The sequence below is a fragment of the Hyperolius riggenbachi genome, chromosome 7 (genome assembly GCF_040937935.1).
Source record: "Hyperolius riggenbachi isolate aHypRig1 chromosome 7, aHypRig1.pri, whole genome shotgun sequence".
Lineage (NCBI taxonomy): Eukaryota > Metazoa > Chordata > Amphibia > Anura > Hyperoliidae > Hyperolius > Hyperolius riggenbachi.
Window position 1 is genome coordinate 142,122,730 of NC_090652.1, and position 24,844 is coordinate 142,147,573.

Sequence of the window (24,844 nt, forward strand, 5' to 3'; positions counted from 1 at the left end):
TTCTCTCCATACATTGTGCTAGGAACATAATCTAAATGTTGCAATAACCAGGATGGATGAGCAAATAAAATTAGTGGGTTTAACTTATAGTCAGCAATGTTTAATTTAACCACCCTGGCGTTCTATTAAGATCGCCAGGGCGGCTGCATGAGGGTTTTTTTTAAATAAAAAAAAAACTATTTCATGCAGCCAACTGAAAGTTGGCTGCATGAAAGCCCACTAGATGGCGCTCCGGAGGCGTTCTTCTGATCGCCTCCGGCGGCCAAAAGTAACACGGAAGGCCGCAATGAGCAGCCTTCCGTGTTTGGCTTCTCCTGTCGCCATGGCGACGAGCGGAGTGACGTCATGGACGTCAGCCGGCGTCCTGACGTCAGCCGCCTCCGATCCAGCCCTTAGCGCTGGCCGGAACTATTTGTTCCGGCTGCGCAGAGCTCAGGCGGCTGGGGGGACCCTCTTTCGCCGCGGATCGCGGCGGATCGCCGCGGATCGCCACAGAGCGGCGGCGATCGGGCAGCACACGCGGCTGGCAAAGTGCCAGCTGCGTGTGCTGCTCTTTATTTCATCAAAATTGGCCCAGCAGGGCCTGAGCGGCACCCTCTGGTGGTAATGGACGAGCTGAGCTCGTCCATACCGCTAAGGTGGTTAAAGCTATAATGGATGTAAATGGAGAAATTGTTTTTTTTTCATCTTTTTCCCTTATTTTCCCTTTAAAATGCATAGAAAATAAGGTGATTACTAAACAAAATGAACACACACTAAAAGCCGAATTTGTCCTAAAAAAAACAATATATAGATCATTTAGTTGTGATAAGGAGTAATAAAGTTATTGGCAAATGAATGGGAGCAGCGCCTATATGTGAAAATTGCTCTCGGGCTGAAGTGGTTAATAGCAATCACACCTACATATCATATTGACTTTTACACCTACATATCATATTAACATATTGACTATCTATAATACTAAATGTAAATACTAAAATATAAATACTGTGTATATATATATATATATATATATATATATATATATATATATATATATATATATATATATATATATATATATATATATATATATATATATATAAAACCTCCACCAACCAACACAAATCACTGGCAGTACTCACAGTGGTGAAGGCCAACTTCTTAGGCTGTTTAAAAAGAAACTGAAGTGATTTTTTTTTTCTCTTTTTCCATTGCAGTCCTCTTCTGCGATACATTTTTAAGTGTTCTGCCACATCCCTGCATCAGAACAAGCATTCCTGTGACCAGAAAGCTGCTGTTTAATTTCTACAACTTTATTAGGTTGCAGATTATGCAACCCAGAAGACGTAGAGCAGTTTACTGTAGCTCTGCCTCTTCCCCAGTCCTATCCCCGCCCCTCTCAATAATTATTCCGCTGCTCGTTTGCCAGACACAGTAAGAGTTAAAGTGAACCTCCAGACTAAAAATCGACTCAGCAGCACTGAAAAGGCCTGGTGTTTCTTTAACAGTTTCACAGCATCAGAACTTTGTTTCTCTTATACAAGCCTCATTTTTAGCTGCACAGAAGAAAACTGCCCGGGCAGTTTTCCCCTTATGCTGTGCAAAGCATGATGGGATTTCTGAGGAGGTTGTTCTCGTACTGCTGTTTTGGTGCAATTTTTTTTATACATTTTGAATTTGACATTTGAAGCCTAGTGTGTGTAGCTGGGAGGGGTTATCAGGACACAGGACAGTTGGAACTGTGTCTCATGCTCCCTGTCTCCTCCTTTCAACCAAAAATATGGCTGCCCCCATGACAAAGATGGCAGCCCCCATGAATCACAAACATTTGCCTGTTCTTTTAAAACAGGGTGGGTAAAAGATTATATTACCTATCTATTCTAATTAACATAACTAATGTAACTTAATAACAGTATGTTTGTTTAGGCTGAAGTTCCCCTTTAAGCATGCGCATGTAATGTATTGTGCACGTAACCATCCCTTCGCTCTGTGCACATCTCAGGCAAGGAACAGCGTGGCGCGCTATGGCATACGGCGAATGTGCGCACAGGAGCGAGGCAGCAGAGAAGGAATGGACGTGATCTGGTTGTTATCCAGGGGTCACAGCCATCTCTAACCATTTCAGCCTGCGAGTTGGTTTCACCTTATGGACGAGAGGAATTTTCACATTTTAGCGTTTCTACTTTTCATTCCCCAAAAACGTTATCACTACTTATCACAACAGCCCATTTTATTTGCCCATTTGTCCTGGTTATTGCAACGTTTAAATTATATCCCTAGTACAATGTATATTGAAAATATTTAATTTGGAAATAAAGGTGCATTTTTTCAGTTTTACATCCATCACTAATTACAAGCCCATAATCCTATATAATAATGTGCCTGTGTCTCTGCGTCCCATGTCCCTGTGTCAGCGCTACTGCGCATGTGCCGCACTGACAGCCGTCGGGAGAGGATGAAGATGGGCCAGGCGGGCCGGTGTGTGTGTGGGCGACGGGCGGGTGTACATGGTAGGCGTATGTGTGCGCGTGGTGGGCGCATGCGCGCTGACGGGTCGATGGCAACAGAACTAGAGCCCATTTTTAAATGGGCTTAGGTCGACTAGTTTAATAATAATACTCTCTTGACATACATATTAAAAAAAATTAGTCCCTAAAGTCTGTAGGAGTAATTTTACTATTTGGCCACAAGATGTCCTTGCGTATTATGGCCACGAGATGTCCTTGTGCATTATTTCCTATTGCGTACAATAAGTAAGCTAATTAGGAAGTAATGTGTGCCTGTGTTAATTCGGAAGTGACGTAGGCATCTCATTGATGCTGGCTATAACAGGGACCTAGGGGGGAGATTAATGAATGGGAACTTTGTTTCTATTCATTCCTCTTAACAGTCAGCAGCGGAAGCGTACAGGAGGGAGCGTGGCAGCACCATTTGAGAATGATCACTGGTTTTGAACAAAAACAGTGATCGTTCTCGCTGGATAAGTATGGATTGGCTCAGGGGACTTCTGTCCCCTGACACCAATCACCCGTCGCCGAGACCATCACGTTCGCGTGCTTCCGCCTGCACAATCGCACGCATAGCCCCGCAGACTGCACGGACATGGGTCACACGTCCCTGCGGCTACAGCAGCACGAGCCGTGGACGTGAGACTCCCATCCGTAAGAGGCACATTTGAAACAAAATTGTTAGCGGTTTTGAAAAATGTGTTGTTGTTTTTTTACAAAATGAAAAGTTGCTTCAGATTCTCTTTAAAGACTGGGTTTCACAGCTCACCCAGGGTTTATACACACACACACACACACACACACACACACACACACACACACACACACTTTTATTTGTGGAGATGGGTATTCCATGCTCTGTGAAGGACTATGGACCATCTGCTTTGGCCTCAATTCACTAAGATCATGCTGGAGATAATAAAGCAAGAGAAAACTTACCTCTACACAGTGAGAGAGTTATCTTATCTCTTCATTCCTTAAATTACCTCCCCTGTAGTTAATTTACCTCCTCTGTAGTTATTTTCACACGCAGTTAATAAACAGCCTGTCTTTAACTCTGGAGTTATTTTAAGGATTGAAGAGTTAACTTAACCACTTGAGGACCGTGGGCTTTACCCCCCTTAAGGACCGGCCACTTTTTTTCCATTCAGACCACTACAGCTTTCACGGTTTATTGCTCGCTCATACAACCTACCACCTAAATGAATGTTGGCTCTTTTTCTTGTCACTAATAAAGCTTTCTTTTGGTGCTATTTGATTGCTCCTGCGATTTTTACTTTTTATTATATTCATTTTTAACTTTCTGTGCTGACATTTTTCAAATAAAGTAAAATTTCTGTATACATGCAGCGCGAAAAATGTGGACTAACATGTTTTTGATTTAAAAAAAAACCATTCAGTGTATATTTATTGGTTTGGGTAAAAGTTATAGCGTTTACAAACTATGGTGCAAAAAGTGAATTTTCCCATTTTCAAGCATCTATGACTTTTCTGACCACCTTACATGTTTCATGAGGGGCTAGAATTCCAGGATAGTATAAATACCCCCCAAATGACCCCATTTTGGAAAGAAGACATACCAAAGTATTCACTGAGAGGCATAGTGAGTTCATAGAAGATATTAATTTTTGTCACAAGTAAGCGGAAAATGACACTTTGTGACCAAAAAAAAAAAAAATTTCCATTTCTTCTAACTTGCGACAAAAAAAAATGAAATCTGCTACGGACTCACCATGCCCCTCTCTGAATACCTTGTGGGCGATCTGGGGCAGGGGGAGAAATTAGTGTGCTTGGGTGCGACATAGGGTGGCTGCAGCTTGCCCTGGGTGTCCCTCGGACACCTGGACCACCAGGGCAGGAGGCAGCCTGTATAATACACTTTGTAAACATTACAAAGTGTATTATACACTTTGTATGCGGCGATCGTCGGGTTAACATCCCGCCGGCGCTTCCGTATGGCCGGCGGGATGTTGCGGCGGGTGAGCGGAGACAGGCGCCGGCGGAGGATCGTGTCACGGGTGACGCGATCGCTCCGCCCATGCCCCTACAAGGACCGCCGCCATTTGTCAATACGGCGGTCCTTGCGGGGTCCACTTCCCGGCCGCCAATTGTCAATACGGCGGTCGGGAAGTGGTTAAAGACAGAAGAGTTCACTTTAGGTTTCCCTGAGGTAAAATGTTTCCTGAATATGACATGCCTTATCACCATGGTGACCACTCTAGAAACGCTATTAAAGACAGGAGATAAGCTTAGTGAATTGAGACCATTGTTCTTAGCATGGTGTCAGGCATGTTGCAGTACTTTGAAGTGACAGATTACAGGAATCAAAGGCATCATACTTAAACCACCACTCACATTCACATAGTTTCTCTTTAAAGTATTAATACAGAACATTACACCATGTATACGACACATTACAAAACCGGTTCCTGTGGCCTGTGTTCCTCCTTAATACAATGAGAGTCCCGCTGCCGTTGCCAGCAGTCGGTTAGTTATTCCAAGCGCTGTATGTACCGCTGATTATCTAGCACAGTGTTCTTTGTTCTTGTAGATATAGATGATTCTGCTGGAAATCGTGCTGGGACTATCCTGATGTGATTCCTTTTTGTAGCAACTTGTTAACTCCATGTTTGACTAGAAACAATAATTATGTCCTGTCTAACTGCTTGCTACATTAATCATGATCATTCACAACAGGAAGGACCGAGCGAAGAATTACAGGGGAATAACAGGCAAACTACACTTGCATGTAACATTCTACATATATTCCTCCTTTCACACATTGCTGTAAAATCATTGGTCATTATTACAGTTGTGCCATGTGTGACTGCTGTGTTGTATGAGCTATCATCTGCATATGTATATCCTTTGACACAATGAATAGTTATTTCTTGTTTTTCCAGCAGACATAAAAGAAAATCATTCATGTAGGATCAGTCAGAAGAAGCTTAGAGTGCCCAGCAGGGATGTATTGCTAATGTACTTCATCATCTAATGAAACCTCCTTAATTAGGATACAGCTAACTAGAGCATCATTGCAGCGGGTTCTGTCTGTAGTGCGCACAGGAAACAAACCTCCAGCCTGGACTGCAATTCGTTGTGTAGGCTGGTAGCTTCGAGCTACGAGGGAGAACATCATTTCAACCAGTTCTTGTGTCACAGCAATGATTTCAGGCTGCTCGCTCATTCCTTGAGGCTCACCTAAATGACCAGTAAACCTAAACTACATACTATTTCCTCTAATGGCACAATGGCAAGCATGCTGGAGGTTGGAACCAACACAAATAACAACCAATGAATAAAGTAGAGGGGAGGAAAATAGAAAAGGAAAATGAGATCAATTTGCAGTAGATAAATATCCAATCTTACGGTCCGCTATTTCCCCGTGGCTAGAATCTTTGTTCACACAAGTGAAAGGCAAATGTGGACTAATCAAATGAGGCACTGCATTATTTCTACAGCAAAATGAACTCTGCTCAAACTTATTTACTTACACACACACACACACACACACACACACACACACACACACACACACACACACACACACACACACACACACACACACACACACACACACACACACACACACACACACACACACACACACACACACACACACACACACACACACACACACACACACACACACACACACACACACACACACACACACACGTTTTCCCCATAGCACATAGTGGAAAAGGCATATGCAATTCCTGCCTAGTGTGTTCCTACCCTACCCTTAAAGAGGAACTCCAGTGAAAATAATGTGATAAAAAGTGCTTCATTTTTACAATAATTATGTATAAATGATTATGTATAAAAGATTTAGTCAGTGTTTTCCCATTGTAAAATCTTTTAAATCCCTGATTTACATTCTGACATTTATTACATGGTGACATTTTTACTGTTGGCAGGTGATGTAGCTGCTGCATGCTTTTTTGGCAGTTGTAAACAGCTGTAAACAGCTAATTCCCACAATGCAACAAGGTTCACAGACAAGAAACTGCCAGGAGTACCACAGTCCTCAGAGTGGTACTCAGAGTTGTATCAGTCATACAGCGCCCTCTGATGGTCTGTTTGTGAGCCGCCAGTCGGGACCGGGAGAGGAGCCAGGAGGACGCCGGGAGACCTTGCGGCCTATGCTGGGCTGGAGGAAGCCCCAGGTAAGTCAATATGTAATTTTTTACCCAGTGCTCAGGGTCCCTTTAAGAAACCTTAAAGCTCACTTTTGTAGACAGGCATCCGGTCTGACCTGTTCTTCTCCCTTCTTCCTCTGACCAAGCGCTCCATCTTAAGGTGGCCACATACGACACAATGTTTTAAATTTAGTTTCAATTCGAGGTTTACAATCAATTTTTCTGATTGATTGTAACATTCAAAATCTTACCAATGTACACACGTGTGTTCAATTTTTTCCCAATTACAAAAAAAAAAAAAAGGAGAAAATTGCTTGAGAGAACATATAAGGAAATTGACAATCTTCCCTACACCAATCAATATTCATAAAAATTGATCAGAAAAATCCACCACTCCTGATCGACTTATAGTGAATAAAAATGGGAGATCCGATCTCTTGCTCGAATAAAAAAAAAAAAGCTTTCAGTTTTCGGGGAATCAAATTGTTTTTTATTGCATCATTTCAAATAAAATTGCATCATTTTATTGTATTGTGTGTGGCCACCTTTAGGCCTGGGGCCCACCAGTATTTCCTGCATCACTTTATGATCGCTGGCAATCGGAAAAGTGCTGCAACAATGGAACCCTTTGAGAATGGTTCCACTGTAGCATTGCAATCACAAAAGCATGCAGCATTTTGGGAGCAATCCTGTAGCGATTGCATTTAATAAATTAACCAACCACCTTGTACAGCACTCATCAGCTATATATTCAAAAACTGTTTAAAACAAGTGAGAGGAAAAAAGTCATAAATACTATTTTTTTTCTCTTTATTAAGTTTACATATTAATAATGCAAAACAAAATCTCCTACCGCTCACAGGTGTAGGTGTACCAACCATACAAACAGCCCATTGGACATACAGTAGACCCATATACATCTTTTAAGTCTTAAATTCCGTTGTTCCATTGAGAAAAAAAACAAACAAAAACAACACAAAAGTGAAGTACTGTAACATAATTTTAAGCCTAATCTATAGTGTACCCTGTACCCTCTTCCTTGTGCTGTTAAGTAACTTCCCCCTCCAACCTTGCACCAACATGCATAAGAAACAAAAGGTGCTAACCAGCGGTAATGGCTAACCAAATTGTAGAACAACAATTTGCACATGAGGCCTAGTGTAGACCATCAATATGCACTCGATGCCTATCCTAGGTTACAACGACCTTCCAGCTCTGTTCATCCCAAATTCAGCATGTAAAAAGGTAACTCGCATAGCGTAAGACAGTGTGGTAATGTCACTTTCTTTAAGTGCTAATTGCTGGTCTATAAATTGGTTAGCCATTACCTTTGGTTATGCATCCTGGTTGTTTTGTTAGACATTTATGGTGTTTATGGACTTTGTGTTACGGTATAAACCAGTGTTTGTTTTTTTGTACAGCTCCATGGAAAATGATGGCACTGTATAAATTAATAACAGTAATAATAATAATCAAGTTTGCAAATTATACCTACGGTACCTAATTCTAAATTGATTAATATAGAGATATTTGTTGCATATTCAGGCAAACAAAGTACTTTATCTGAACTGTACACCCAATGTTTATCTGCTTCTCCTATTTTTCATGTGTTCGTCGTAGGATAGGACTGCAGTCACAAACATGAATCCTGTGCTGTAAAGTTATTGATAGCTGTGACCATCCATGTGTGCAAAGGATGTCTTAATTCTTAATAAAAATTAATTAAGTACCGCCGCACTTGTCCACCCTTTCAGTTGGTAAACTCTTTTCTTAAAAGTGTACTTGTAGGGAAATAAAGTGCACAAGTACCGTATTTTTCGGATTATAAGACGGTAGGGACCATAAGGCGCACCTAGGTTTAGAGGGCAAAAACCGGGGAAAAAATATATATACTAAACCTGGTGCATCCATGGTCCAGGGGCATCTTGTGGATGTTCTCACCCCAATTATTATGGTCCTCTTGAACTACTTGTGCCCCACTTGTACCTTTTGTGCCCCACTTGTACCTCTTGTGCCTCCCAGTGTCCTCCTCCTATCCCTCTTGTGTCTTCTTGTGTCCTCATCTGTCCCCCTGTATCCTCCTCTTTTTGTGCCCGTGTCCTCTGTTTGTGCCCGTGTCCTCTGTTTGTGCCCGTGTCCTCTGCTTGTCCCCCTGTGTCCTCAGCTTTTCCCCCTATGTGCTATGCTTGTCCCCCTATGGACTATGCTTGTCCTGTTGTGTCCTCAGCTTGTCACCCTGTGTCCTTAGCTTCAGTATAATACGATTGCCCCCCGCTGAGTAATTAGCAGCAGCCAAGTATAACTGCCCCTTGCAGTGTAATTAACGGCATCAGTATAATGCCATTGCCCCCCGCTGAGTAATTATCAGCCGAGTATTACCTGATCCTGGAAGTCTGCGCAGCTCAGAGACATCTCCTATGCATCATTCTTCCTCCTAGTGCCGGCTTTTCCTGAACACGTCATTACAGGCAGCCGGCACTAGGAGGAAGAATGACGCATAGGAGAGGTCTCTGAGCAGCACAGATTTCCAGGATCGGTTAATACCCGGCTGCTAATTATTCAGCAGGGGGCAATGGCATTATACTGATGCCGCTAATTACACTGCGGGGGGCCAGGTATACTTGGCTGTTGCTAATTACTCAGCGGGGGGCAATCGTATTATACTGCCGCTAATTACACTGCAGTGGGCAGCTTTACATGGCTGCCACTAAAAAAACACAGCGTGATTATACATACTGCCGCTAATTACAGGGGAGGGGGCAGGCGGAGAAAGACAGGGCGACAAAGAGAGGACATAGGGACTGCACAGGGAGTTTCCGACATTGCAGCGAAGCGGTGGTTCGTACCAGCGGGCATTCGTAAGTCGGGGACTCCCTGTATTCGGACCATAGGACCTATTGACTTTCCCCCCCCCCACTTTTGGGGGAGAAAAAGTGCATCTTATAGTCCAAAAAATACGGTAGATACTTAGCCTCTGGATAGTTCTCTGGCAGGCATCCCCCTCAAACTGGGATCCTCTGAACTTATCCGACAAGTGGTTGTCGAATAGGTTCACGTAACCACACTTCCATCCGTCAACGAAAGTGCAGGCGTAACACTGCATGCTCAGTAGCACCGAGCCTCTTAGTATGGCCGTTCTCATTCAAGGGCGACAGCACGGCAGTAAACTCTCTCAGAGGGCCTGGGCAGCATCAGTGTTCTCGAGGAAGATGTGCAAAGCCTCTGGATGATCCTGAAGCTCTCCTCTACTGAGGTAAGTATCTAACTTTTTTTCAGTAGTGACAGGTTTACTTCAAACAATCTTATATGTTGTAAGGGACAGATCAAAGTGACTTAATTGGTTGGATAAGTCCTACCATAAGGTTGACAGCACTGTGTAATGTGTTTTGGTATCACTTGCTTATATCATGCTTGCGTGATGTGCTGTGCAGGTGATGTGTAACATTTGTTCTGTCTTTTTCTTTTTAGTGACAACCAAAACCACTCAGAGCAAGCCAATAAAAGTAGCCGATCAAAAGTGGCATCAAGATTCCCCAAGTTATCTCGCAGTCAGCAGAGAGAGACAAGAAACCCTGAACCTCAGAGTGGGGACCTTTGATAACATTGTGTGCATGGTAAAGACATTACTGGTGGAATGCACTAATCAGAATGGCTCCTGAGTCTGGGCATGCCTCCATATGTGGAATAGCTTCAAGAGGGAAATAAGAAACAACTTGTACAAAAGGCTTGATTACCTAGGTTGCCCATACAAGACCATTATTTTATAACCACATATTTGTCTCGCACATTAATGACCAATGTCATAGGGTCACTTTGAGTATTATCAAATGCATTTTTTTTTGGGGGGGGGGACAAACATAATGCTATGTACTTTTTTCAGAACATTAACTATGATCAGTATTATGAATATAAATTACTCCTTTTATCTGCTATTGCATCAATAATTGTAGAGGTTTCCTTGTATGCTGTTTTTCTAGACTTTCTGCTTTGTTTAGGCTGGACACCCATTTGTGATTGGGCAGTTTTGCCACTTTAACACCTGTGCAATAACCCACCAAACTAAAGCTGCAGCACACTTTGTAGTAGTGGAGGAGTTACTTGATTATGGGCAGCTACTCCATGTCCACATGCTGTATTCCCAAAGAGCCTCCCGCTTTGCCAGTACCTAACTGCTCTCCTTGAAATGAATAGAAATGCAGAGACAGAGTAATTTCTATCTACCTTGCCACTGTTTGCAGTGTGATCTCAGTTGTGTGAAGCCTGGGCGGTTCTGGACACCAGTCCTGCACTTCCTGTGTGATTGAGAAAGGTGCACATTTAGTCAATACGGAATTCACAGAGGACAGGCTTATGCATTAGAGATATTTGCATGCAGCAGGCCTCAGGGAGTAGCATTTGTGAGACTTTGATTTGCTGGTTGCAATCATGTGTTGCTTATTTTCCTTGTGCAGTTTAAAACAGGAAGTGATCACAGCAAATCTGAGCCTTACAAATCTTGACCACATGCTTCATGGTTTGCTACTTAGGATCAACTATATTGTACACAAAGAGGAAACAGACCTTTAAAGTTCACTCAATGTTGCTAGTGAAAAACACATAAGCAAAGAGCAGTATGTATAGATGAGTCACCTCTGTAATATTCCTTGATGATTTCATTATTGTACCTAAGCCCCACCCTCTTTCTGATCAATGGTGGTTCAATTCACCTCGGTGGTGTCACTCCCAGCTGCAAAAAGCCTGGGAAATTAACTCTTCCAGGACTAAATGCAACACACCTCTTTTGTGCTACTTTCTCCTAAAAACGTACCTAGGTTTAGTGATGGACGGCATGCACATGACATTTGTAGTCTCTGGCATCCGATTCACAGCCTACTGTTAGCATGTACAGTTCTGTACTTGCTGCTTACTTCATATGCAGCAAATCTCCATATAAACTACTCTAAATGCTCTTTTCGACTTGCAAGCACGATCACAAGCGCACCGAAAATCGTGCAAGCCAGCGATTGCAATCCAGGCAAAAATGAATTACGCTGATGGAAGAGCAGCACTGCAATTTACATGTAAATTGTGGTGGTGTTGCGATCAGACAAACTGCTGTGATCTGCCTTTTTGAGCGGATGGCAGCAAATGGAAAAGAGCCCTAAATGGTAATTATACCAATTTTACTTATATTTATTCACTTGGACTTGGTTTGGGAAACAAAGTGTGCCACATATTTTACTGGGGGCCCTGAATTAGGCTTCAGAAACTACAAGTGTGCAAATCTGGGAATTCTGTATTTGCTCTACACAGGGAGACAACATGAGTAACTGGTGCCTTGTGTTGGCTATGCCAGGAATCTGGGAATGTTCTGCACTCAGTGACCAGGTATTAGAACCAAATAGCTGCTTGTCAAGATACAAATCTAATAATGTAGAAATATTATTAAATGGAGTTTCAGGTTATTTTTTTCAACATTGTCCTTTGGCAACCACTATAAGGAATTTTCTAAGCTATTGCTGAAAATTAAGTGAGTACTCCGTGGTAGGCTTACAGAAACCTCTACTAAGCCTGTAATTCTCCTGGTAGACTCAAGCCAAATAAATAATATGTTCTGCAGTGCACATAAATTGCAGTTTTCTTGCATAATCGTAGATACTCGGAAAGGAATATCTCTCACATACAGCATGACATTTATTTCAGCAGTTGCCTTTCTCTGTGATCAGACATGGATGGTTTTGGCTGCTTAGTCAGAAATGGAATGGAAAGTTAGCTATTCCAGTATGCTTTTTGGCTTAAAAATATGCCAACTTACATTAGTTATTCTTATACTGCTCTAAAAATAAAATGACTATGGACAGAGCTCAACTTGAGCTAACACGAAAATGTTGCATATAATGGTCTGAGGAAGGGTTTAGATGTATAGACTGATGGTTGTACACAGACCAGGGTAAGTGTTAATACATAGGTATATGTGGTAGCTTGGAAAAATAAAGTGAGACTCAAGCTTATTTTTTATGTTTTGGAAATGTGTTCAAAACCTCTGGCAGTTTTTTTTTTTGTTTTTTTTTTAATCTAATAAATGTCTGTGTAACTATTAAACAGATGCATCTCAAGGATACTTGTAGTCAAGTGAAACAATAAGTTACCCAAAAGGAGGGAAGGGTCTGGATCCCTTAGAGCAGTGGTCCCCAACCTTTTTATCGCCAAGGACCGCTTCATCATAGGGCAGTTTTTCCAAGGACCAGGCGGGTGGCTGTGTGAGTGTGCCCCCAGGGGTGGGGGTTCTATGGGTAGTGTCAGTACATAAATTCCTGGCAGCACCTACCCAACCTCCATCCTCATCTCCTTCAGCACTTTGAAAAGGATGTATTTGCACGTTTTATTTTTGCTGACTGGGGCTGCTGCTTAAACTACCAGTACAAGAGAAGATACATTTAGTGTGACAGATAGTGAAAGACGGGAGTACTGCTTGGGCTTCCCTATATACTGGCACAGTCACCTCTTGCTTTTCTTGCCCTCATCTGCTTTTTCTCACTCACTTTTACATATCCCTTCTCCGCACACTCACTTCAACCTTTTCTTCTCCCCACGCTCACATTACCCTTCCCTACACTTTCAGCCTTCCATTTTTTCCCACGAACTTTCAGCAGCAGCTGCTTACCTTATGTCTGTGTTGTTTGAACTCTGTCTCTGGCAAGAGACCAGAGAGTCCCAGTCATCTTTACTGCTGCCACTGGTGTCAATACAGACAGAAAGCAGGATGCATTACAAATTACAGATACCAGGTGGCAGCAGTATGAATGGCTGCAGATGGCTCTGTTTCTCTGACTTCAATGAGACTACTAAGCATTCCGTTCACTGTGCAGCCAGATGGGCACAGCCTGCAGCCCGGCAGTGGGCCGCGGACCAGTGGTTAGGGACCCCTGCTTAGAGTTTTCCCAGTCCTCTCTGCATCTCCTCACTCCACTGCTGGGCCACTGTTGCAGTGAGCTGACTTTAATAATGAAGAAGCCTTCAGGTCTCCTCTGAAGGCTTCAGAAGTTCTCAGGTATCCAAATACTTCCAAAGACAAATGGCTCCGTAAGGTGCACACACAAGCTTGGATTCACATGTGTACAGTAAGGAGCAGCTCGTCTTCGGAAGTATTTGGAGAACTTCTGAAGGTTTCTGAGGAGACCCAAAAAACACAGGCGGTGGGAAACTTGACCAGGCAACAGCGGAGGAACCAAGAGACTAAGAAAGGACTGGAAAGTTTATCTAGGGCCCATAGCCTTTCCTATAATTAGTTGAGTATGTGTCTTGTTTATATTTCGGTAGCTATAGGTATCCTTTAATTCCACGCCAACTTGGAATAATAGGAAATCTCTCCAATAGGAGCACAGACTGCAGTTAAGCAGAGAAATATTAGAATCTTCAGATTTTATTTATGTATCCAGTGGGGAGATTTTCCATCACATCCTACTCCAACTGGGAGAACAGATGGCTATAAAATCCTGACAAAGGTTGTGCCTTGTGACTCTTTCCATACTTTGTCTGGAGTCTCACTTTAAGAGATCATTATGTATAAGTGCTAAATTAAATAAATTAATCAAAAGAAAAATCGACCATAAGGCCTCCTTTCCACGAACTGTTGAGCTGTGTGCTCAGCAGGCAGTTACCAGGCAGAAGTAAGCAGTTATCATGCAGCAACAAGTAGTTAATAGGCAGCAGTGAGCAGTTGAGAGAGTTTGAGAAGCATTTCACTGCCTATCAGCAGTCCGTGGAAAGGAGACCCAAGTCTGTTTTATATCCAGTTCCTGAATATTATAGAGCTCAACTTGCATCAAAGCACCTTACAGTCCTAATAAAATGGGTTTAATGTTGCTAATAGGGAAGGTCAATGAGATGCAAATAGTTCTGAGTTGATGCAAGATTATGCAAACTTTACATACAAATATGTGCAGCTTGAAAATAAACCAATCGAATCAAGCCATGGTAGAATGTGATTGGTCCATTTTCAAGCTGCATACATTTGCATTCAGAATGTGCAATAATCCTGCCTAAACTCGGAACAATTTGCACCTCATTGACTAACCCTAGTTGCTAATCACTTTTTTACATTGCACATTAAGAATAAGAATATTTTAACAAATAAGATTTAAGCAGAATAATCAAGAAATTATAAATGTTTTAATAGGTGTAAAAAAAGAAAAACGTTTATTTGTATGCTTTTTGTTGCACATTGGTGTGGTTTAGAGGGAACTGTAACTATTCTGTACAGTACAAATATGGCTATACATATGCATTAGGGCCGTCTCAGACTGCGTAGGATGCATTGCGATAGCATTGCAACACTATGCTGCTGAACAGTTGCAAAGGTAATACTTGTAATTTTCACAAATTTGCATCATTGCTTTGAGGATTTGTCTTGTTCAGTTTTGTGTTTAGTTTAAGTCATAGGTTCCACTTTAAAAAACACAGGTCATAGCAGTCTTTCACAAATCTGTTTACTTACAGTAATCCTAGTGTGATGGAAAATGTCTGACTGATTGCAATATATTGCAGATCATTAGCGTAGAGCGTAATAAGGTGTAGTCATACTTCAAGTCACAAGGTCACTACCACACTAAGGACAGCTTCATTACTTGTTGTTTGTAAACAATCATTGTTTTTTCCTAAGTTCACACGTATAATGAGGTGCATTGGGTTGTGATTTCACTTATTTGACGATGACTAAGGCATTTGCTGTAAATTATTAGTTGAAAACCGATTTTACATTGTAAATTGTCATATTACAATAAAATATACAAGGCATGGACACTGCTTTAGTGTAACTGAACTGATAAGTCTTAATCTCTGAGAGGAGAGTTTAATCCATTCAGTGGGCTGCAGAACATGTTTATAGTCTAGTCCCACTGTGCCCATTTGCTGCGTCACACTTAAAAGGTGAACTCCGCTGAATGTATGTTATATTTAGTTGGCATTACAGACATGATTTTGAACTAAAATAATACTACTCATAAAGTTGCGTTGGCTGCCTGGTTTAAAATATGACAAAACAGGCAACACAGTAGCTTTTAATGTACAGAATGCAGTAACATATAGCAGCTGTTCATTGTTGCTGCAGCCTTTGGCTACTGTACTTTGCACTTTGTCTTATCTAATACCAATGGTATTTGGTGGTAGACTAAGGGCAGCAAAGAAGACATTTGATATATGCAAGTCTATTTTATCATATGTGTGTATAGAAGTGATCTTTATGGGGCTAAATTAAGAAAAAAAGATAGGGGGAGAATGGACCATAATATATCTAATTTACTTCGAACTAGAACATTTATGGTGGTGGTGTGGCCACCAGTAGTGATGGTCATGTCTAGAAGAACTCATGGAGAGGCATGTGAATTGTTTGATCAGTTGAAAGATTTGCAAAGCTCTGATTTGCTGTGATCACATCCTGCTCTAGCACATGATCATGACTAGCAAATAAAAAACTTGCATATCATCTGACCAAACTGATTACATGAGTTCTCCTTGACATGACCATCACTATTGGCCAGTCAAATTCCAGCTGTGCTTATTCTGGTGTTAGCAACTGATCGCAGACAGCTCATTGGCTGCTGACCACAACAAAAGCAGCATAGGTGCTTGCATATTGTGTGGATGCCTTAGAATACAAATAGCATTGTTTACTAAAGCACAGTGCAAGAACATGCACTCTACTACTACACTGCCATGGGGATAATACAGTCTTATAGCTGTACAGAAATAATCACATACATATGTCAGTTTATACTGTGCTTATTTTAAATCCCTTCTGTGTCATTACTGGAAAAAGTTTTTTTTAGTTTTAACCTTCTGAGCGTTACGCCGCTCAGGAGGTTTTGTTACTTTTTGCCCAATTTTGAAATAAATGTGGTAAATGGCTGTAAATCCTCTAGCTAGCACTAGGCTAGCTAGAAGAAGTCTCCGGCACCCTCAGATCCCCGCCGATCCCCTCGTTTATACATTACCCAGCCTGGATCCAGCGATCGGCACATCCTCCCCGGACAGCTCCAGTCTCTCTATGGGGAGGATCGCAGATGACGCCATGATGTCGCTGACATCATGACGTCACGCACAAACCCAATCCTCCCCATAGAGAGACCAGAGGTGTGCCAGGAGGCTGCGCGATCGCTGGATCCAGGGGGGGGTAATGTATAAACGGGGGGATCGGCGGGGATCCACGGGTGCCGGACACTCTTACTAGCTAGCCTAGTGCTAGCTAGAGGATTTACAGCCATTCGGCACATTTATTTAAGGGGAACTCCTGGGGCCACAGAGCGGTATGCTCGACACAGTGTCGGGCATACCGCTAAGGAGGTTGAAGTGATGTCCTGTTTCATTTAGTTACTCTGTTGATGTGTATATTGTATGATATTGATTGTGGAAGTTGAGTTTTCCACACATGTAACTCAGTCCTCGCTAGTCATGAAGCTGACTCCTGTCTGGAGTGAAGAAATCATGTCACACACAGGCATCTGCCTAGTAGGGATGGTCACTTGATGCAGGTTTATGCAAGATTTGTATACAAATATATGCAGCTTAAAAAAAGATCAATCGAATCTTGCTTAAGTAGGATTTGAGTGTTCTGTTTTAAACCTGCATAAATTTGCATACAAAAATTGGTGTACAAAGTTTCTACAGCCACATCATATGGTGTCTACCCAGCATTACAAAAGCAGTTAGAATTTACTCGGTGGTAGGAATGTTCAATAATTTGCAGATAATTCCTAGTTGTGCACCAACTAGGAATTATCTGCACATTATTGAATATTCCTACCACCGAGTAAATTCTAACTGCTTTTGTAATGCTGGGTAGACACCATATGATGTGGCTGTAGAAACTTTGTACATTCTTAAAAGCGGTGTAACATTTCTCTAAGGGCTAGTTCACAGTGCTCAGATTGCATTGCAGAATAATTCTGCATGTCAACTCGCTGTCCATAAAATACTATGAGCCTGTTCACAGTACCGCGTTGTAAATGATCGCGTTATTCTAACTTACTGCATGCAGGCTTTGTATATTAAAGTCTATGCTTGATGCAACGGGCCACTGTGAACCTAGCCTGAAGGGTACCTTTTATCTAAGATATAAGGTATCATGATACAACCAAACTATGTAATGTTGTTTGTTTATAGGTGCGCTCTCCTATCTCCTATCTATCCCAGTAATGCTGGCTTGCTGCACCATCAATAGTGTTACATTACCACAAAAACTTACACACAAAAAGAAGATTCAGAGTGCGCTGCCTAAATGTCCATACAATATTTATCACCCAAAAAGGAAATTGGTCCTCTTATAGAATCTTCTCCTTAGACCATATATGATCATTTTCTTCCTGTCTTTTTTAAATCCAGTTTAACTCAGAATCAGTGATGAGCGACGGATTAACCACTTTCCCCCCGCCCGTACGAATTTCTCCGTCCCTTTTTCCATCTTTTAACCCCCAGGGATGGAGAAATCCGTCTTTTGCGCACTCCCGCCGCTGTCCGCGCTCCCGCTCGTAAACACGCCGCCCGCCGCTAGTAAACACGCCGCCGCCCGCTCGCCCGGAGATCAATGAACGGGAAAATCCATTCCCGTTCATTGATCTAAGCCCCGCAATGATCCGCTGCTCTCCGATGGGCAGCGCGATCATTGTGATCTTACCCAGCCTCCAAGTACTTCCTCCAAGCTTCTGGAAGGACGCTTGGTGGTCGCATTAAAACAAAAAGTTACTGTGGCCATCTTGTGGCCAAATAGTAAAACTACACCCTACACATTTTTCACATACAAATAAATTACTTTTACACAAAAAATTAACTCATTACCTCCCACACTCCCAATTTTTTTTTTTTTGTAATTAAAAAAAAATAAAAAAATGTACAATAAAAAAAATACATAAATAGTTACCTTAGGGACTGAACTTTTTAAATATTTATGTCAGGAGGGTACAACGCTGTTACTTTATAAACTATGGCCTTGTAATTAGGGATGGACGCAAAACTGAAAAAAATGCACCTTTATTTCCAAATAAAATATTGGCGCCAAACATTGTGATAGGGACAATTTTATAACAGTTTTATAACCGGAACAAAAGGGCAAATACATTTCATGGGTTTTAATTACAGTAGCATGCATTAATTAAAAACTATAATGGCCGAAAACTGAAAAATAATTAATTTTTTCCCAGATTTTTCCTATTTTTCCATTAAAACACATTTAGAATAAAATAATTCTTGGCATAATGTCCCACCTAAAGAAAGCCTAATTAGTGGTGGAAAAAACAAGATATAGATCGTTTAATTGTGATAAGTAATGATAAAGTTATAGACGAATGAATGGAAGGAGCGCTGAAAGGTGAAAATTGCTCTGGTGGTCACCCCCTCAGTGGTGAAGTGGTCCGAATGACTTTCCTTCAGATTTCATCCTTTTAATTAATGTAGCTGAGTGGGTGGGCGAGGAGGGGTTAAAAGTACCCAGCATACGTCTTCTTTCATCCGTCCCACGGTGCCTCCCACGCTGCGTTCCAAGCCACGTCACGTGACTACAAACACTTCCTCCTTCAACCCGGAAGAAGGAAGTTTTTGTAGTCATGTGACGTGGGTTGGAACACAGCTTCGGAGGTGCCGTGGGAGTTCTGTCTACGAGGCTGGGCAGCTATCATACAGGGTGATCGTGCTATAGCCATTTTTGTAGAGTGCGTTGGGCTCTTTGCTGAGGTAAATGGTGGGTGACCCGATAACAATCAGTGGTGGTTACACTGGGGAGTGGACCCCTCCATCGCAGTTACAACACTGCACTATAATAATGTTTTTGTTTGGTTTTGAGGAAAACTGGATTTAAATAAGACAGGAAGAAAACGATCATATATGGTCTGAGAACATTCTAACAAGGACTGATTTTTAGGGTGATCAATATCGTAAGGACATTTGGGCCATCAAAATTTGAAGAGTGAACCAGGCTACACCTTCAATTTTGATTGGCCAATTTAATCACCTCCATGTAGTATGAGGGTCAACAGATTTTGAATACTATGAGCAGATTGTGTTGGCAAACTCTCAAACTCTACATGGAGGAGGTAAAATTGGTCAGTGATTGGCCAGTCAAAACTGAAAGTGTGTACCAGGCTTTAAAATTCAAGCATATACCTAGATAGCAGTGCATAAGTGACACCCAGGTCTCCTATTTCTGCTTTTCAGCTTCCTGTGTCACATGCCGGCACATTGGGCTGGCAACCCACATTAAGCTGATACTGATTACGGTAATTGTTCATTGAGCAAGTAAATGACACAGGAAGCTGAAAATAGCAATGTCACTGTACATTATAGTATAGCAGTGTACCTTATTACATAAAACTGTCCACCGTCTCATCTACACTAACAGTTAGGATAATTGTTTGTTTAAATAAGCCATACTGAATTCTCTTTGGGCTGGTTAGTTTGATGGTTTAATTTACAATGGATATTTTATGGCTTCTTAGTAACATTTACAAAATATTCATTGGAAATTGAGGCTGGGTTCAAAGTGGTCTTTTGCATAAGGCACATGTTATAATGAGTGTGAACTGCAATGGAGACTGGGCATAGACTTTGGTACAAAGCCTGCATTCAGGGGGTTAGAATAACATGATCAGTTGCAACGCAGCACTGGGGACAGACCCATAGAGTTGTATGGCCAGTGAGATGACATGCAGAATTATTCTGCAATGCAACTGAGCACTGTGAACTAGCCCTGAATGTAAACAAAAAACTAAAATCTATTAAATAAAACAGTAATAGATTTATGTAACTTTGCTTTGCATACAAAGCTTGATATTTGGTGCCATTTTAGGCTAAATTGGGTTTAAAGGGGTTCTGTAGTGGTTATTAAAAACAAAAAGTGTCACTGACCTGGTACTTCTATCGGCCCCTGCAGACATCTTGTCCCGTGCCGGCCTTAACGATCCTCCGGTCTCCGTGCCGCGGCTCACATCCCAATTATTCGCCTAACTAGATGAATGCTACTGCGTCTGCGTGGCCATGTGCGCCATCACTCCCGTTTGCAGCTCCATGAGCTTCATGTGCAGTACAAAGTTTTCTCGTATTGCGTCTGGAGATGCGATCGAGGACACGTGCCCAGCTGCAGTGATATTCGTCTAGTTAGACTAATAATTGGGACGTGACCCGTGGCAGGGGACCAGAGGATCCTTGAGTGACAGCAAGATGTCTGCAGGGGGCCGGTAGAAGCCCCAGGTAAGTGACACTTTTTGTTATTTAACACAAAAGAAGCCCTTTAAGTATCCAGAGATCAGCTAATAGTCAATGAGATGCAAATCGTTCTGGTTTGCATACAAATGTTATATACCTTGGAACTGGTTATTGACCAGAAGTGTTTTTGATTGGCCAGATTACAATCTGAACATAATTTACATGACATTTGCATGGAAGCTGCATCTCATTAACCAGCTCTACTGGCATCTCTCCAGACAGCGCAGTAAGGCCTCTTTCAGTAGGGAACTAAACTGCATACTTACTGAGCAGCAGTTCAGTCTCTTGTCTGCCGCTAGCTAGTGCAATTCAGGTGCAATTTAAATGAAGCCGAATTGCAGAGGTAGCAACACCACGCATGCCAAGTGCTGACACGTGGTGGTGTTACAGAGTGGGGGGGGGGGGGGGGTTGCCTGTCCAGTGCCGGTACTGAGCGCTAGCAAGCGCCTGACTGGTGCAGTAGAGCAGCTGACAGGCAGTGAATTTACTGCCTGTCAGTTGCCTGTGTAAATGGGGCCTCACACTGCCAGCAACTGAACTTGCAGGAGAAATCTTCCTCAGAAGGCCATTGCATTGTTCCACTTCCAGTTATAGGAATAATGAGACACACAAGAGGGTAGTAGTTATGCCAATCAAAATGTTTCCCATTTCCTTCCCCTGGCTCCCGTGAAGGTAAGGAAGGGATGGGACATGGCAACCATCTTACATCTTTAAAGATGCTGGTTGAAGGACTACTTTCATGAAACACTTTAAAATGTAAATGACATGCATGCAAAATGTGCATTTCTCCCACAGTAAAAAAAAAAAAAAAAAAAGAGTAAGGCCGCATTTACAGTGGGACATTGCATTGTATTCCCTGCGTAATAGGAATGCAACAGAACAAAAATCATACTGCATGTTATGGCTGCAGTGTGTTGAATGCAGTGAAGCATACAGTCAGGCTGGGTTCACAGTAGGACATTGCGTTATAAAGTTGCAATGCAACATTACAACACAACTCAACAAAAAAGTGGTTACTGCAGATTAACCCTGTTTTACCGTCGCAAACAGTAGATACAGTGAAGCATACAAGCAATGAAAAGTATGCTTTCCTGTACCTGGTAATGTGTGCGTTTAGGGGTAGCGCACTGCAGCTGTGTGTTACCATACCGCTAGGTTACAATGCAGCACTAACGTCGCATAGACCTTTAATTGCATTACGGTAAGCTGCATTATAAGACTTTATAACGCAGCACCGCAATATCCCACTGTGAACCTAGCCTCAATGAAAAGTATGCGTTACCATACCACACACCTCTGTACCGCAACGCACCAGCCGCACAGTGAATGTCGCTATAGGCGGAGCATTGCTACGTAGCAAGCCACGTTGCAAAGCGGCCGTTATGCTGCAATGCACCACTGTGAGCAAGGCCTAAAAGAAATCTAAGGAAGTTAAAATAATGTTTGCTGTTAACCCTTACAGTTACATTCAAGAAGTTTTTTTTTTTCTTCCCAAAAGTGGAATTTTCCTTTAAGGTTCTTTTCTATTAATAACAGCATGAGGAAAATTAATGTAAATATGTTTCTTTTGCTCTATCTGTCATGCCCTGCCTATTTCAGTATTACTGCACTTTTACATGTCTCACTGGACAACGCTCAATATGTGCCACTGCCTCTAAATTGCCACGGAAATGTCCTGTAAATGCAGAAATGTATGTTTGCCATGAATGGCTTTCTAATGGGATTTTCGGTTTTGTACATACCTGTAATAAAATGATGTAACTACCGTAATATATGGAGAAATTATACATCCCCAAGAGGGTCTAGGTGCTTGTAAAAAAAAAATAACAGATGTAATGTACTGTTTAATGTGCCTATTATTTACTAATGGTAAATACATGTAATTTGCAATAAATGTTCTCTGAGTATTGTTTTTATTTAAAACTGTGAAATCATTTATGTGATTGGATGTTGTGGATGATGTGAAAGTGCTGGTACAAATGACATAACTTTATTCACACTTAAGACATACTATGTTAGAGATATGGTAATTTATTTGCCACCATCATCGCCCGTAGATCTTCCAGAGGTTTACCCCTCTCTCCTACACAGGCCATTCCAGCACCGTCTTCTCCGTAAAACCAGTAGCATGGACACCCTTGGGCTTCATTGAAAAAAAGCCAAGCCAAGGCCCTGCTACTGCGCATGCGTAAGCCATCTGTGCCTGCGCAGTAGCACAGACCCAATCAGGCTATCGGCTATTTCCACCGAGGCCCAAGCAGTTCCAGGCTACTGCACAGGTTTTAACCACTTTGTGGTATTCAGGCAGTATATCCACGACCCGCGGGAGAACTGTTCCCGTTCCAGGGGTGTAGATATAAGCCTCCCGTCGTGATGCAAGCCTCCAGCACATGCTCTAGCATGCGTTTTCATGGCCGCTGGTTAGTAAAGTGATCAGTGAATGGGAACACAGTTCCCATTAACCGATCTAAGTACCTGTGATCAATGACTACCAGCATCAATGAGATGGTCATTGATAAACAGAAAGTAACACATACACACATTACTTCCTGTTTAAGTGTGTGTGTGTGTGTGTGGGGGGGGGGGGGGGGGGTAGGTGTAATTTTACTATTTGGCCACATCTCGTGGCCAAATAGTAAAATTACACCTACATACATTTTTTTTTTTCAAATAAAGTACATTCCACCTTCGTAACATCTGTAATATTCGCCCTTTCCTGACCCCTGCCACCACCAAACTCCTCATCCATGCCCTCATAATTTCCCGCCTCGACTACTGCAATGCCCTTCTGTCTGGTCTCCCTAAGACCCGAATAGCCCCACTGTAGTCCATCATGAATGCGGCAGCCAGAATTACCCACTCCTCCCATCGCTCCACCAGGGCGGCTCCCCTCCGTGAATCCCTCCACTGGCTTCCTATCCAGTCCAGAATCAGATTCAAGATATTGTGTCTGACCTACAAATCCGTCCACAAAACCTGTCCAACCTACATTTCTGATCTTACTCAGAGATACACACCAACCCGCTCACTCCGCTCCTCCAATGAACTTCGCCTGACCGTCCCCCGCATCACCCAGTCCCATGCACGCCTCCAAGACTTCTCAAGAGCCGCTCCAACACTATGGACCTCCCTACCTCCACCCATTGAGGCAGCCCCCTCCTTCAACACCTTCAAGAATGCCCTTAAAACTTACCTTTTCACTTTGGCCTACCACCCCTCACAATTGCTCTAAACCTACAGCTGAACTCTGGTCCCCTACCTCTTGTGTCCCTACGTCTCCACTAGATTGTAAGCCTTTGGGCAGGGTCCTCCTCCTTTTGTGTCCTACCTGATCATGCACCTCCATTACTGTGCACCCATGCTATGCATTTGAGTGAACCTAACTTGCCTAATCTCCATGCTCCACTCCAGTGACTGACTAAGCATTACCTTGTACTCATACTGTGCTGTGTGATCTGGTTTTCTTGTATTCCTGTATTGTCATATTGCTGTGTCACCCCTAAATATTGTCTGTAACCTAAATTAATGTTGCTGCGTAATATGTTGGCGCTTTATAAATACAATAAATAATAATAATAATTCATCTACCATTAAAATTAACCCCTTACTTCCCTCACTATCCCATAGTTACCAAATAAAACATTTGTGTGTGTGTATATATGACATTTTAGAAAAAATATATAGTTACCTTAGGGACTGACATTTTTTTAACATGTATGTCATGGGGGTATATTACTATTATATTTTAAGTAAGGGCGTGTAATAAGTGACAGACGCATAACGGAAAAGTACACCTTTATTTCCAAATAAAATATTGTCGCCATACATTGTACAAGGGACGTATTGTAAACGTTGTAATAACTGGGACAAATGGGCAAACAAAATGTGTAGGTTTTATTTACAGTAGCATTGTTTAGTTTACAACTATAATGTCTGAAAACTGAGAAATATTGGATTGTTTCAATGTTTTATTATTTCTGTTAA

At 42.1% G+C, this 24,844-nt stretch overlaps 1 protein-coding gene across 2 annotated transcripts in view; it reads left to right on the forward strand.

Annotated features, from left to right (window-relative positions):
* SNX29 (sorting nexin 29) overlaps window positions 1-16,507 on the forward strand; it is an 875,170-nt gene extending 858,663 nt beyond the window's left edge. Inside the window, exon 21 of one of the 2 annotated variants that reach the window (XM_068244702.1) lies at window positions 10,100-16,507. In XM_068244702.1, coding sequence (XP_068100803.1) covers window positions 10,100-10,229 — 130 coding nt within the window. In that variant the 3' untranslated portion in view covers window positions 10,230-16,507. Of the gene's footprint in view, window positions 1-5,392; window positions 5,459-10,099 lie in introns of those variants that run through there. The other variant, XM_068244708.1, reaches the window with a different exon arrangement.
* The last annotated feature ends 8,337 nt before the right edge of the window (window positions 16,508-24,844 follow it).